At 38.0% G+C, this 15,663-nt stretch overlaps 1 protein-coding gene across 1 annotated transcript in view; it reads left to right on the plus strand.

Annotated features, from left to right (window-relative positions):
* Positions 1 to 901: 901 nt before the first annotated feature.
* Positions 902 to 15,663, plus strand: part of BRF1 (BRF1 RNA polymerase III transcription initiation factor subunit) — a gene marked incomplete at its 3' end in the record, with an annotated part of 159,380 nt that continues 144,618 nt past the window's right edge. The window contains exons 1-2 of the mRNA XM_015823490.1: positions 902 to 1,104; positions 12,602 to 12,679. Coding sequence (XP_015678976.1) covers positions 918 to 1,104; positions 12,602 to 12,679 — 265 coding nt within the window. The remainder of the gene's footprint in view (positions 1,105 to 12,601; positions 12,680 to 15,663) is intronic.

Below are 15,663 nucleotides of genomic sequence, written 5' to 3' on the forward strand. Positions count from 1 at the left end.
CTTAAAGTTGCTAAGGTTTAGAAGCCTTGCAATATTAATGTCACTAGGAATGCTAAGAAGGATGGCTACATAGGGCATATATCCATGTCTTAATCTTCTCTACATACAAGTTCAGGTGATCACTGATTAAAGAAACTGATCCTTTACCTCAGTGTTTCTCAACCTTGACCATTTTAAGGCATGTGGACTTCAACTCCCAGAATTCCACAGCCAGCGATGCTGGCTGTGGAATTCTGGGAGTTGAAGTCCACATGCCTTAAAATGGTCAAGGTTGAGAAACACTGCTTTACCTAGTCAAGGCTCTGTGTTCTGGCTTTACTGAACTGACCCTCATAGTAAATGAGGAGATTCGCCGGTCATGGCCCTTGGACCAAAGGACAAATCAGAGGGCGAACTATCGAACTCTTCATAAGTCAGCCTCCTGCTACCAAATCGCCCGTTGGGCATCCTAAAGGCTAATGAGCAAGTAGTAGCGGCAAAAACTCTTATGAATTGTAACGTCCGAGAGCCTAGACCGGGGTAGGCAACCTTGGCTCTTTTATGACTCGTGGACTTCAACTCCCAGAATTCCTGAGCCAGCCGGCTGGCTCAGGAATTCTGGGAGTTGAAGTCCACGAGTCATAAAAGAGCCAAGGTTGCCTACCCTTGGCCTAGACGCCTTCGGGGAATCCCCAACCACCCAGGAGGCGAACAAGGATACACTGCCGCGCAAGGTGGAGGCTCGCAGTGGCCGACAGGCCTCGCGAGAAAAGGCGGTATTTTGGGGGCTGCGGCTCCTCCTCCTCCGGCAGCGAATGGGCGGCTGAGCCAGGCCTGCGTGGAGGAGGAAGAGCGCGAGAAAGCAGCCGGCATTGCTGAGCGAGGCGAGCGGCTCGGCCCGCTGCGGGGAAGTCGCGCCTGCCTGTCTGCCTGCCAAGATGTCGGGCGGGCGGGTGTGCGCTGCGTGCGGCGGCTCCGACATCGAGGTGGACTCAGCCCGGGGCGATGCAGTCTGCACCGGATGCGGTTCGGTGCTGGAAGACAACATCATCGTCTCGGAAGTGCAGTTCGTGGAGAACAGCGGCGGAGGCTCCTCGGCAGTCGGGCAGTTCGTCTCCCTCGACGGTGCGAGCCTGTGTGTGTGTGCGTTGTGTGGGCATCGGGAGTCGGGGCAGGGCTTCGCTTGGGGGGGGCAGCCGAAGGAGGGGCGGCCCGATGCTGCCTCTGCTGCGGCCGGCCGTGATGTTGCTCCCGAGAGCAGTGAAATTGCACGTGGGTGCCGGGGGAGAATCGCAATTCATCTGCTTCCTGCTCCTGTGCCTCGCACAGAATTTGCTTAGTTTAAACGCAAAGTAGTGTAACGACAAAATCGCCTATTATACTGTAAAAAGACAATTTATGTGCTACTGATTAGGACACTCGTGTCAAGAGGCGCTGCCTTGTAATTTCTGCAACCATTTACGTCTGACAAAGAAGATACATTTATCCCATCTTAATTCTCTGGCCACAGTATTTGCAGCCGGTCAGTCCTCTGACAGCTTTCTCTAATTCCCGTTTTCCTCAAACTTCCTTCTTTGAGCTCTTTCTCTGGCTTGTTATACCAAATCTGGGAAAGGGGCTACCTTGTCCCATAAGAAATAGCCTCCGAAGAATAAGCCTTGCTTCAGAATGAAGTGGGAGGGAAATATTTATTTTCAGATGCCCATCTCTGTTGTTGTAGATGGAAAATAGATTTTTCTGTTAAGTTTAGTGTATCTGTCCCTGTCTTGACATGAGATCTGCCCTTTTCCTAATCCTTGTCGTAATAATTATGGGTGCCTTCTTGCTCCATTTGGCTTTCATTCCTTTCTTTCTCTGCCTACTAATTTTGTAGTAGATTTTGAAAGAATGACTGTAGTAGCCTGTAAAATGTGTAGTTTGTGACATTAACTTACCAGAGAAATGAAATAAAATATAGTTATTAAGGCTTATCCACAAATAGTTAATACCCAGTGATTTTTTACTCTTTTACCTGTATACATGAATACAGCAGCTGAAGTTGTATGGCAGAGGGTAGTTTCTTTGGCACTGAACATTTTTTCTAGTTTCACATGTTTCATATCTAGATGACTATTTAAGAACTTTAGTGAGTTAAGTTAATGGAAAGAGAAACACCTATTGAGTCTAGGCTACAGTTTTAGACAAATTGAGCTTTGTAAATTCCAGATATTATTATATAAACATCCCTGGAATTCTAGTTTGGATTTAATCTGAATATGGAAGGAATCATTGGGAGTTTGGGGACAGGGATAGCAATAGGCTGATAAGTCTCAGCTATATTTCTCTGACACATCTGAACTAGGACGTTTTGCTGACCGTTGACCAATAACTTGATGCAGAAGTGAGCTGCATCTGGAAAGACAAGGATCCCACAAGTAAGGGTATTCTGGGTTCATGAAATATGAGGCTCTGATGGAATTGCATTTCTCCGAAAAAAATATGTGACACCAGAGACCCAAGTGTCAACAGCAAGGAGAGGCAGCATCATAAAAGAAATGTACTGGCTGTGAATTTGCTTCTAGATAACATTTTAGATTTTGATATTAACCTATAGACAGTTTGGAACCATTTTGAGGGAATATTTCCATTATACAGAAATGCTCAACAACTGCATTCATCATCAAAGGCTGCCTTGTGTCTACCACATGCAGTAGAAACTCATTTGAGTTCAGCTGGGAAGTTTTGGAGTGCTTACCCTTTAGAAATTAACCAATGAATTATGGAAAAATTTAGAAGCTACATTGGATAGTTTATGATGGTGTGATTAAATTGCTCATAATTATTACATTATTCTGAGTTTTCTTGTATTTTGTCTATTTGGTAGTATATATTTTAAAGTCTGCACACTGGTTTTGAAGGAGTCAGTGACAAATTGGTGTATAAATACTTTGAATATATCAAAATAAAAGGGAGAGATCATAAATACAAAGCAAGAGGGAAAGGAGAGGGAAAGGATGATACCTTCCTTTTTTTTCAGTGCATTGTATCTGGTGAAAGGTGCATTTCTTTCAGAATCCAGTGCAGTATGTACAGGATTTGCCAAAAGTCAGACCCCACACAAAATTTAAAATTTAGATTGAATTGAATGTTCACATCAGTTGCCATTTTCTTCTAAACACTTCAATCATTTGATCTTTGAACATTCCTAAGTACAGAAACATTTTTTTTGAAAAAAAAAAAAAGAAACATATTGTGATTGGCCTACAAGTAGTCTTTGAGTTACAACTGTAATGGAGTACGCTGATTTTATGTTTTTTTATGGTGGTTATTAAGTAAACAGAGGTTGTAAGTGCGAACACCATGGTTGTTAACCAAGTTGTTAAGAAATAGGGGTGGGGCAGTGAGTGTGGCCTCTTCAATGCGTTAAATGAGGTTTTTAGATAATTCACATTGAATAGTGAAGGGAAATCTGTTAATTGGATTCTTGATTTAGTAGAAAACTAGTTATACTTTCTAGTTAGGTGCTAGCTTAAGTACAATTGCTCAGAGATGAACTTAATTGAAAGATGCAGCAATTATTATTATCTTGGTAAAAGAAAAAAATGTAAAGCCATGTTTAGATGATATGAAAAATAATTATTAAATATGCATGTATACAAATGTAACATTTTATAAAATACTAGCTGTACCCGGCCATGCGTTGCTGTGGCTCAGTCTGGTTAAATGGAAAAGAAAGAAAAGAGAAAGCGCACGTTTGTAATATGTTTAATTTCACAATGCTTGTGGGTATACAATATTTTTTGTTGTTCCATTGTCTGTGCAGATATAGAAATTGTCTGGTTTTGGCGCTGTTTTTCAAAAAAAGCATGTTTTTACCTGTCATAGGTGTGACATCTATATAATAGTAGGTATATAAAAACATGCGCGTATTTGAATGCAACGTTGTGTCAAAATTTCAAAGCAATCGGTGAAGAACTTTCGGAGATTTAAGATTTTGAACAAACGAACATTTACATTTTTATTTATATAGATAAAAAATTCTAATGATCCTTCTATTATTTAGCAGATATGTATGTTCTCCAAACTGTGATAAGTGAAGATGTACATTGATGCATTATTGTCTTTTCCTCCCAACTTCAGAATATTATTAACTGTGGGGAGATGCTCTTTGATTTGTTGCCTGGGGGCTTCAAGATGCTTGATTACGCTAAGTTCTTTTTCTTTACTTCCCCTTTTACTGCTTTGGATGTCGAGAGAGACAAAAAGTTCTGGTTCTTGCTATTCTGGTGCTAATTGTTAATTGATGTTGTTGTAGTGTATCAATTACTCTTAAGTTATAACTAATTTGTATTAGTGCAGTAGATCATTTTCTGCTGTTCCCATTTTTCCCATTTTCAACACCCCTTTTTTTCTCCTGCCTCCTGATTCTCAAGATGCATCATTTAATAATAATATTTGATGCTGGATGGGGATGTTCTGATTTGTGGTTCCTCAAATGAAGATCTTTCTCATAGCAAGATACAAAATTATAGGTGCTCCCACTTATATGGATGTNTTAGAGTTGCCATGGTTTAGAAACACAGCTGTATGGGATGTGTTCAGAGAAGTAGTTGGGTTTGCTTGGATTAGATTCAGCTCTCCATCTCTAATTTTATGGCATATTTGGAATCAACTCCTTTTATTGAAAAAGAAATAATCTTTCCCATATGATATTGTTTTTTAGAGTTCCATGCTGACTGGCTTCTGTAAGCTAGCACTGTTTGTGTATTTATAAATAGAATAGAATAGAATAGAATAGAACCTTGGAGGTCTTCTAGTCCACCACCCCCCCCCCCCCGCTCAAGTAGGAGAACCTATCATCTCAGACAAGTGACTGTCCAGTCTTTTCTTTAAAATCTCCAGTGATGGAGCAGCCACAATTTCTGAAGGCAAGCTGTTCCACTGGTTAATTGTCTTCACTGTTAGGAAGTTTCTCCTTAATTCCAGGTTGCTTCTCTCTTTGATCAGTTTCCAATCATTGTTTCTTGTTCTGCCCTCTGGTGATTTGGAGAATAATTTGACCCCCTCTTCTTTGTGGCAGCCCCTCAAATACTGGAATACTGCTATCATGTCATCCCTATATGGGTGGGTGTAAGGGACAAAACCCTCAATTATAGACCAACCTATATAGTTCTCATAATTAAATCTACTTCATTTTAATTTCCTACTGCTTGGTAAATGCTAAAACTATTTTTGTGTCTTCTCCAAATATTTGAGTGTGTTCCATTTCAAAACATGTAGTACATAAATAAAAAAAATTAATCTACCATTATTACGATAAAGATATTTTCCAGATGAACTTAACTTACAGTGATTACATCTATTTTTCTTGGCAACAGTATGGAAGTCAATTGCTATTGTCTTCTTAAATAATAATAACAACAACAACAACAACAATAAAGTTGGAAGGGACCTTGGAGGTCATCTAGTCGAACCCCCTGCTCAGGCAGGAAACCCTATACCATTTCGGACAAATGACTGTCCAGTTTCTTCTTAAAAACTTCCAGTGTTGGAGCATTCACCGCTTCTGGAGGCAGGTTGTTCCACTGGTTAATTGTTCTAACTGTCAGGAAGTTTCTCCTTAGTTCTAGGTTGCTTCTCTCCTTGATTAGTTTCCATCCGTTGCTTCTTGTCCTGCCTTCAGGTGCCTTGGAAAATAGCTTGACTCCCTCTTCTTTGTGGTAGCCCCTGAGATATTGGAACACTGCTATCATGTCCCCCCTCGTTCTTCTCTTCATTAAACTAGACATACCCAATTCCAGCAACCGTTTCTTATATGTTTTTTGTTGTCCAGTCTAAGTCTCCAAATGGGAGAAGGCTAGAAATGATTATCACACTTTATATTGTAAGAAAATGGAAAATTTTATTCCTGTGTCTGCTGGCTATTTTAGATTAAGTCGATCATTTATTTTTATGTATGTAATTTGCATGGCTATCATCATTAGCTGGCATTGATTGTTTGAATTGTTAATTGATGTCACTGTGATTACAACCTAGGTCCTAGGATAAGCAGGTGAAACTTTAATAAGAGCACAAATTATTTGTATTGATTTGTGGAGTCTCCTTACTACAGTCCAGTTTTGACACATGTGGGCAATGTTTGAAAATGAAATGGAGATGATTTGAATGAAAAAAGTATTGCTCAGGGAAATCAAGTGTTTCTTTACCTCTTTGATCAGCAAAAATCACATCTTTGCTAGCTGTTTTAAAGCAAAGCGTAATATTAATATCTTGTTACAATAAGTGTTAGTATTTATTTATTTATTTATTTATTTATTTATTTATTTATTTATTTATTTATTTATTTATTTATTGAATTTTTACCCCGCCCTTCTCCTTGCGGACTCAGGGCGGCTGACAGCCTGATAAAAACAAATACAAAAATACCACAATACTATCGTTAAAAACATAATTAAAATGAAATATTAGATTGGCCTTTGTAATTTAAAATTATTTTTAAAACCCCGCTAAAAATTGCCCCTTAGGCCAGTCCTGCTAGTTGAAATAGCCATGTCTTAAGGGCGCGGCGGAAGGAGGGGAGATCCGGGATCACCCGGATCTCTGGGGGTAGTTCGTTCCAGAGGGTGGGAGCTCCCACCGAGAAGGCCCTCCCCCTGGGGGTCGCCAGCCGGCACTGTCTGGCTGATGGCACCCTGAGGAGACCCACTCTGTGGGAGCGTACCGGCCGATGGGGAGGTAATCTGAGGCAGAAGGCGGTCTCGGAGATATCCAGGTCCGATGCCATGGAGCGCTTTGAAGGTGATAATCAACATCTTGAAGCGCACCCGGAAAGCCACCGGCAGCCAGTGCAGCTCGCGCAGCAACGGTGTTACATGGGAGCGACGAGTCCCTTCCAACACCGCCCACGCGGCCGCATTCTGGACTAACTGGAGCTTCCGAGTGCTCCTCAAGGGGAGCCCCATGTAGAGAGCATTACAGTAGTCCAGGCGGGAGGTGATGAGGGCATGGGTGACTGTGCGCAAGGCGTCCCGGTCCAGAAAAGGCCGCAACTGGTAGATCAGGCGTACCTGATAAAACGCCCCCCTGGTCACGGCCGACAGCTGGTCTTCCAGTGTCAGCCGTGGGTCCAGGAGGACCCCCAGATTGCGTACCCTCTCCGAGGGAGCATATTGCTCTGTTCTCAACAGCAGTGTATTTAGAAAGAAAGTTCCCCACAACATATTGTAAGTAGAAATAAGTATTATTTGTAGAATTAAAGATTGCAATTCAGCTTCCTGACCTTCTAAAGGTATTGGAATATGGGAATAATGTGGGGAAATAATAAAGGATAAGGGTGAATTTTTTTTTGCTTATTTGAGCAGTATTAAGAATGGGCTATGGGAATCAGAGGCATATGGGAGGAAAACCACTTTAGTTTCCACCCTTAAAATACTTCCAAATCCAAACAGTGATTTTTCAAGCATTGAACAAACAAGTGAGACTAGGAATTGTTTGCTTCCAAAAGGCAAATTTTATTTGATTCCTATCCTTAATTTTGGTTAAGAAAAAGAAATTAAAAATGTGCCATATGAATAAGAATATGAATGAATATGAATATCACATTGGGTATCACTCCTAATTTAGGACCAGGTTTTAAACATTTGTCTGCATAGCATCTCTGCTCTAAATATTTGTTTATTGGAAAACTTGACAAACCACATCTGACACTCTACAGTGGCTTAATCCAGCAAATTGATATTTCTGATGAAACAGAAAAATGACTCTGATTATTGTTTTGATTATGCATTTTTATTCAGAATTTAAATTACTTCCTTGCAGTTTTACAAAGTTAGCTTTAAAGGCGATGTAAATTGCTTGATATCATACATTAATAGTGTTCTCGTATATTGGTTATGAGGTCAAACTAAAAGAGGTTGTAGATTGGGAAAATGGGTGTAAGAATGATTGGTGGAAAAATATGTGCATATAGAGAAAAAAATGGCAAAAAGTGTAGCTTAAGAGAATGAGGAATGTGTTTAAAAGTGACAGAAAATGCAGAGACATTGTGTGGAGATAAAATTTGTTCTGAATTAAGGGAACCAGCAGAATAAATGCAATTAAAAATAAAACCTGGGAATGCTAGAAAGGATATTTTAGAATTGAAATCAATGCTATACATGCATGGGCCCAAGAAAAGGCTGATGAAGTCATAAATGCTGTGGGAATGTTGAAAAATCCAACTATATGTGTTGATGGTATACCTGGAGAAATATTCAAGTATGCTTCTGGTTTGTTTTTGGTGTGATTGTGATGGATTCTTTAATTATTTTTTTGTAATTTGCTCCTATGTGCTATATTTTAATTTGTTGTTTCTATGTTGCTTTTTAATATTGTGAGTCGCCCAGAGAGGATTGGAGTCAGGAGGCATCAACACTGAATAATTTATGCAAAAAATACATCTATGCTGGATAATTGGAAGAATGCTGTTATTGTGCTTCTGTAGAAATGGAGTTTACCAGTAACTGCTTAATTTTGAGAATGAATGACTGCTTTGTATAATCTAAAGATATAACATGAAAATTTACTCATGCATTGGAAGTAAACAGAGGTAGACTTAGAATACTAGACTTGAAATATGTTTGGGAGTCAGATTAAGGTAAACAGCTGAAATGAGTTTGATAGAGCAATACAACAAATTTATGGAGATCTGGAGAATTTTTACCTGCTTCAGTGCAGGAATGCCAGTGATGTAATTCCTATAAGAATTTCACATACAATATGTAACTAAGAGGTGCTGGAGGTATTGTAATCAAAAAGGGATTTTCCTCTACCAGTTTTCCTGAAAATAAGACGCAATCTCATATTTTTTTGGCTTCCCAAAGAGGCACTAGGTCTTATTTTCAGGGGACGTCTTATTTTTTCACGTACAGGAGGTGGAGAGCATGGGGGCTGAGGGGAGTGGGAATGCTACTACTGCCGGCCCCACCCTCTCTGTCCCTGCGGCCGCAATGAACCAAGCCCTCAGCATGTCCTGGCCTCTGCCTGCCCTACCTGCTGGCTCTGCTGCTACTGGGACACATCGGTTGCAGTGGACACCAAGTGGCTGCCTGTGCTGCTTCTGGCTTCACGGGGGCTCTTCGCCCTTTGAACAATGGAGTTTTGCACGAATATGGAAATAGAGTTTGGTTATTGAATGCATGAATGGCATTTGATGAAAGTAAAGCATGTGAGAAAATAAGTGGAATGCTCACAGAATTTTTTTAACATTGACCTGTGATTTTTCCTTGCCTGTTTACTGTGTTGATGGACAAATGTATAAAAAAACCATGTGATGACAGATGTGTGTTGATTGGGAGCGTGAATGTGCGTGTACTGTTGTAACAGAGCATGCCTTGTTATTAGCTATGAACCCAAATGATTTGTAGCAAATATTGAACAGATTATATAATGCAAAGAGGATATATGATGATCTGAAAATTAATTTAATAATGTGCTTGATTAGGAAAATGGACTGAATATTTGCAAGGCAAAAACTTGGAATAAATAGACAAAATTTTACTAAAGAGCAAAATGCATGAAAATACTTTGATAGAAATATAGAAATAAGAATGCCTGTTGCAAGGGATGAGTATTTGTCAAAGGAAGTAAAAATGGCTTTTTGTACAGTTTGCTTTTACTCACCTTGTTATATGAAAGTTCTTATTAGAACTGGTAACCATATAAATTTAATAAATAAGTTATAAGGAAATGAGAATTGAGTATTTCAGGAGAAAAATTAATGAACTTGGAATGGAATACTTAAAATATGCAGTTAAAACAAATTCAGATTAGGCATGATTAAGTGTTGAATGGATACAAAAGTTAATTCACTACAAAAGACATTTGTTGGTGATATGGAGAGAATAAGTGTGAATTGAACTTTAAAATACATAAAGTAGAGCAAATGGGGAAGATGGAGAAAGTTGTAGCTGGATAACATTTATTAACTCCTAAAAATGAGAGCAGTGAGAAGTCTAACAAGTCTAACAAAAAATAAAATGTGAAATAGTGTATAGATATGATAAAAGCAAAGATGATTTGAAAGGTTACATTTCTTTTTCTCTTTTCTCATGTAGCTTTAGTGTATTTTGTGTACCTGTTTTTATTATTCATATTATTTCAAACTCTTTCCCAAGGTCTGTATAATGTTGCTTGCCTTGAAATGGAGGAGCATGTACGTAAGAATATTGCTAGTGAAAATCCATAATGTATATTTAGTGCTCTTACTGTGCCTCTTATGGTTTCCTCCAGGTGTCAGTCTTGTATCATGTCTCAGGAGTAATCTCCTAATAACCTTCATAACAACAATGAAGGCTTACTTGAAATCCTGAAGAAGATATTTGATGATTGTGAAAATGCTGACTTCTGAATTAGGCCTACATTGGTCCCCTTTTATACTGTAAAGATTTTATTAGCTCAAGAATTTGAGCACCTGCCTTTTAATGGGGCTTCTTGGGACTGGAAGGGGGGTGTTATATATGTGTTATGTGTGTGTATGTGTAAACACACAACACATATATAACACCCCTCTTCTAGTCCAAAGAAGCCCCATTAAAAGGCAGGTGCTCAAATATATACTGCTCACAAAAATAAAGGGAACGCAAACCCCTTCAGTTCCATGGTAAAATGTTCCCTTTATTTTTGTGAGCAGTATATATACATACACACACTGACAGCCAGGACAGCTTAAATGAACTGTGGAGTCAACAAGTGTATAAGATGTATAACTCCTCCACTTTGCATTCCTTTAGCACAGTGTTTTTCGATCTTGGCAACTTTAAGGCATGTGGATTTCAACTCCCAGAATTCCCAGCCAGCATGGGAAAGTTGAAGTCCACACATTTTAAAGTTGCCAAGGTTGAAAAACACAAGAGATGAAAAAATTGCAGTATTATAAAATGAAAACTACATTCTGAATTGCCTGTTAGTTTCAGGAGGATTGTTTTTTTATGCTGATGAAAGTCTGGATTGACAGCTTGCATGAATAATTGCAAATGGCCTAGAAATTAGTAAAATATATTTGCATATTCACATAGATATGGATGACCTGGAATAACCCTTGAAAGCAACTACACTAGCATTGAAAGAATATGGCTGCGTTAGTACTTCAAGAAGGGGTACTTTGCTTCCTCTGATGTGCTTTGCAAAATATCTTTTTAAGTCCTGTGCATACTCTTATACGTTCTATGGAAGATTGTAAAATTCTCTGGAATAACAGGGAAATAACCCATCCTGACATATTTTTATCAAAAGTAACCTAAAGGTTACCAGGAACATTTGTTCATCTACGAATATATGTGCTTAAGAGTGTCAGTTAGTTCAAATTGCAATATTGTAGTTTTTGGACCCCAGTTTTTGAGAATTGGTTACCCACAGCTAATTGGTTATTTTCTTATTTCTGCCATAATTGCTCCTAACAGTGCTGGTTTCCTAATGGTATCATACGAAAAAAATAGTTGAGCCATGTAAACTGCCCTGCCTTTTTCTCTCCTCAGACATGTAGCTCATTCATGTAATGTTTAGTATTTATGAACAAACCCAATGTCAGAACACTGTAAAGCACTTCACATTATCTCCAATTCTTAAAATAAGTTAGACAGTAGTGTAGTTATTATAATGTTCACTTTGGATGGGAGGACTTGCATTCTTATCTAGATTTGTCAACAAACTAAGATGACTTAATTATTTCAGCTGAACAGTGGGCTATAGATGCAATCACAGGAGTAACAAATCTTTAAGGCAAACCCTTGCAAGAACTATTCCTTTCTTGTTACTGATAGAGGAAAAGATTGTCAGCTAGGGTTGCACATGACTATTATCCAAAAAGAGTTCATGCTTTTCATGGTGATGAAAATAAGACATTGGTATTAGTTTAAGATTAGAAAGGGATGTATTAATATCAAACAACAATGTAGACCATTTGCATTGCTTTGATAATGTACAATACTTAGCTTCAGAGAATTTCCTAGACATCTTCTATGACATCAAAAATCAGAGGATAAGCCCATCAGTTTCTCTTAATTATGTTGGAACCTGCCTTACGCTACTGATGCCTGTTGTTGGGAAGCATATATATAGCTTTCATATGTCACTTATTGGATTTCCAGAGATACCTGATTGGTCAGTGCAAGAAATAGGAATGCTGGACTTGATAAATCTGATCTATTAGTAAGGTTGATAAAAGCAAAATCAGAGGTTATTGAGAGAAGAGAAGGATTAAGGTCATATGGGAGTACAGAACAGGGTTGGTTACATTTTGGAAGGGTGTTAAACCCTTAAACATTATAGTAATTAGTGCATAGTATGCTTTTGAGAACTCTAATATGAATCTTTGAAATTGTTTTTGAGCTGCCTATGTACACATATTATATATGAATAATATATGCAGCTTATTTACAAAAAATATATTGAGAACTTGAACTTTAGAGGCTGATAGAGATGCCAAAAGAAAAAGAAAACAGCAGCAGCTTGAGATTCATAATCACATAAGAGGAGCCTCAGAGTCTAGGACTATTGATGTTTGTTAGGTTGAAATACTTAGCAAAAGAGAGTCTGGGCAAGATGTACTGAAATGTTGCCATTAATATGTTATATTTGACAGCTTTTTCTTTTCTTTTTCTTGTAGCAGCAGGAAAAACTCAAACTGTTGGAGGATTTCATGTCAACTTGGGAAAGGAGTCGCGGGCACAGACTTTGCAAAATGGTAACTTGTAATTCTTATTTTTATTTAGCCTTGCTAAAGAAAGCTATCCTAGAGCTAAATTTTACCCACTATGATTTTGGAGGGTGTATCAGAGAGGAAGTAGATATTTTTAGAGCATGGCTTATGCAATTCCCTTTAAATTGTGAACTGAGTTGGAAGAAATTTGTACTGAAAACCATAGTTGGCGGCAGCAAATAGTAATTAATGCAAGGAGAAAAGCAAGGCATATTTGACATCTCTGTCCTCATTGCTTGCAAATAAATTGTTTTAAATGTCAGATGTACTTTAATTCTAGGATTGAAACAATTTTTTTTCCAGTTCAGTATAGACCTAGTTTAGCTGAGTCATGAATCTTGATCTCTTGAATTCAAGTAGAATAATAATGTTTCAACAGCAGATTGACAGAGGGCAGCTGCACTCAGTAGCTTCACAATAAGAGTGTCTTTCCCAGGTGGTGGAGTGGGCGGTCTGAGGCCTTCCAGATGTTTTGGACTAATTCTTCTTTCAATGTGGTAAAGAATAGGAAGAATGGAAAGTGGGAAAAAAAAAAAGACATAGAGGGCATCAGTTTGTCCCATTAGAAATGTAGTGCTAAAGCTAAGTAAGTGTTGATCTGTTAATGCTTGAATAAAAGACCATTTTTCCACTATAAACTAAAATGGTATGCACGGTTCTATTCTTAAGCTCAGAAGGCCCTATGTGCTTGGTATTTTCTTATGCAAACTTTTTGCAGTGACAAGCAATATGCTGTAGAAAAGAACAAAAGCAATCAATTGGGTTAGGTTGGAGGTAAAAACTTGTTCTTGAATTTAGGCTGGAGAGGATTTTTCTTCAGTTCCTTTCTCTTCTTACATTTGAGAAGCTAGAGGTGTAAGCAGATGGTATTTGACTAGGCAGTCAGAAAGTCAGGCTTTTGTATTTAAATCAGATGTGGCTGATTCAGAGGCATTCCATTCCATCCCATTCCACTCCACTCCATGCCATTCCATTCCGTGGCTTTATATTACATTACATTCTAGTCATTGTTCATATGCAATTATTAAATGAATTGTCATACTTTTTATTTTGAATATGCCATGTATTATATTTAAAAGAAAATCTCATTACAGAAAATGAATGTTAGCTTTAAAATTCATAATTTTGTTTCAAATATTTTATTTTACTGTGCATTTAATATCAGTAAATCGCTTTGTTGATACATTGTTCAGACTGTTGCCTCTTACTTTTCTAATATAACATTGATGTTCTCATTAACTACTTCTAATAAGACCTATATGGTAATTTGCTTGATTTTTCTCTCATAAAATTAGATATTTTTCATTAATTACTTTTACTAGTGAGAGGAACCTTTGATTAATAATTCAGCAACGCCCATGTTTATTAAGTACATTTTTCATACCATCTCCTCTGTGAATTTTTTTTTAAAGCAGATTTCAATTTGTATTGCTGAATCTGTATTAAAATCAAAACAAGAACGTAGCAACAATAATTCATCACTACCTGGTGGAACTACTACAGCATGTTCTATGTGGCATTGTTTTTAAATACCATTTGGAAACTACAGTTGACAGAAAATACAATAACCCACTTGCTAATGGGTGCTAGACACTTGGAATATATTACATCTGTGCTGTGAGTCCTGCATTAGCTGTCAGTTGTTTTAAGAGTAATTTAAACTTGATTTTATGACTTGGTACTACCTGCAGGACCGCCTCCTTCAACTAGAATTAATAAGTCTGGTACAATCCAAACAATTAAAAAACTGTTGGGAGTCTTCCACTATTAAATGATCAGAAGAGCCAAAGTTGTTAATAATAATAATAATAATAATAATAATAACAACAACAACAACAACAACAACAACAACAACAACAACAACAATAATAATAATGATAATAATAGTAATAGTAATAACAACAACAACAACAATAATAATAATAATAATAATGATAATAATAAAGTTGGAAGGGACCTTGGAGGTCATCGAGTCCAACCCCCTGCTCAGGCAGGAAACCCTATACCAGGGGTAGGCAACCTTGGCTCTTTTATGACTCGTGGACTTCAACTCCCAGAATTCCTGAGCCAGCATGGCTCAGCTTGGAAATCTCTCCCTTCAGCATGGCTGGCTCAGGAATTCTGGGAGTTGAAGTCCACGAGTCATAAAAGAGCCAAGGTTGCCTACCCCTGCCCTATACCATTTTGGACAAATGGCTGTCCAGTCTCTTCTTAAAAACCTCCAGTGTTGGAGCATTCACCGCTTCTGGAGGCAGGCTGTTCCACTGGTTAATTGTTCTAACTGTCAGGGAGTTTCTCCTTGGTTCTAGGTTGCTTCTCTCCTTAACTAGTTTCCATCCGTTGCTTCTTGTCCTGCCTTCAGGCACTTTGGAGAATAGCTTGACTCCCTCTTCTTTGTGCAGCCCCTGAGATATTGGAATACTGCTATCATGTCACCCCTAGTCCTTCTTTTCATTAAACTAGACATACCCAATTCCAGCAACCGTTCCTTATATGTTTTAGTTGGAAGAAGATGCTTCTCCATTAAGGCTCCTGTGTCGTAGAATAGCTTTTATCACCAGAGGTGAGGCTGTTTGCCTTCTGGAAGCAGGTTAAAATGGAGTTCTTGCAAAGAGCCTTTTTAATGAATGAAGATAGCATTTTAGAAGTTATTTATGTGCTTCAGTTTTAAGGTAATTTTAAATATTTGTTATGATTGCATAATTGTATTTCTGTGTTATGTTTTCCATTGTAAATTGCTAAAAGTTACATGATTGCAATGGTTTTAAAAATAAATCATATAAAATACAGAAAAATAGTAAAGCATGTCAATCATTGACAGAAGCAAAATGGATTAGTTCTAGTTTCATGTTTGTTAAGTTGACTTCCTACGATTTCTATCGTTTGTGAAAATAAATTAGATTTTTAGGACACATTGGTATTATTTGGGAGTTTTATGGACTAACACAAGTCTAGTTGAATTGGAAGTT

Source organism: Protobothrops mucrosquamatus, unplaced genomic scaffold, assembly GCF_001527695.2.
Source record: "Protobothrops mucrosquamatus isolate PMUCROS unplaced genomic scaffold, P.Mucros_1.0 scaffold1886, whole genome shotgun sequence".
NCBI lineage: Eukaryota > Metazoa > Chordata > Lepidosauria > Squamata > Viperidae > Protobothrops > Protobothrops mucrosquamatus.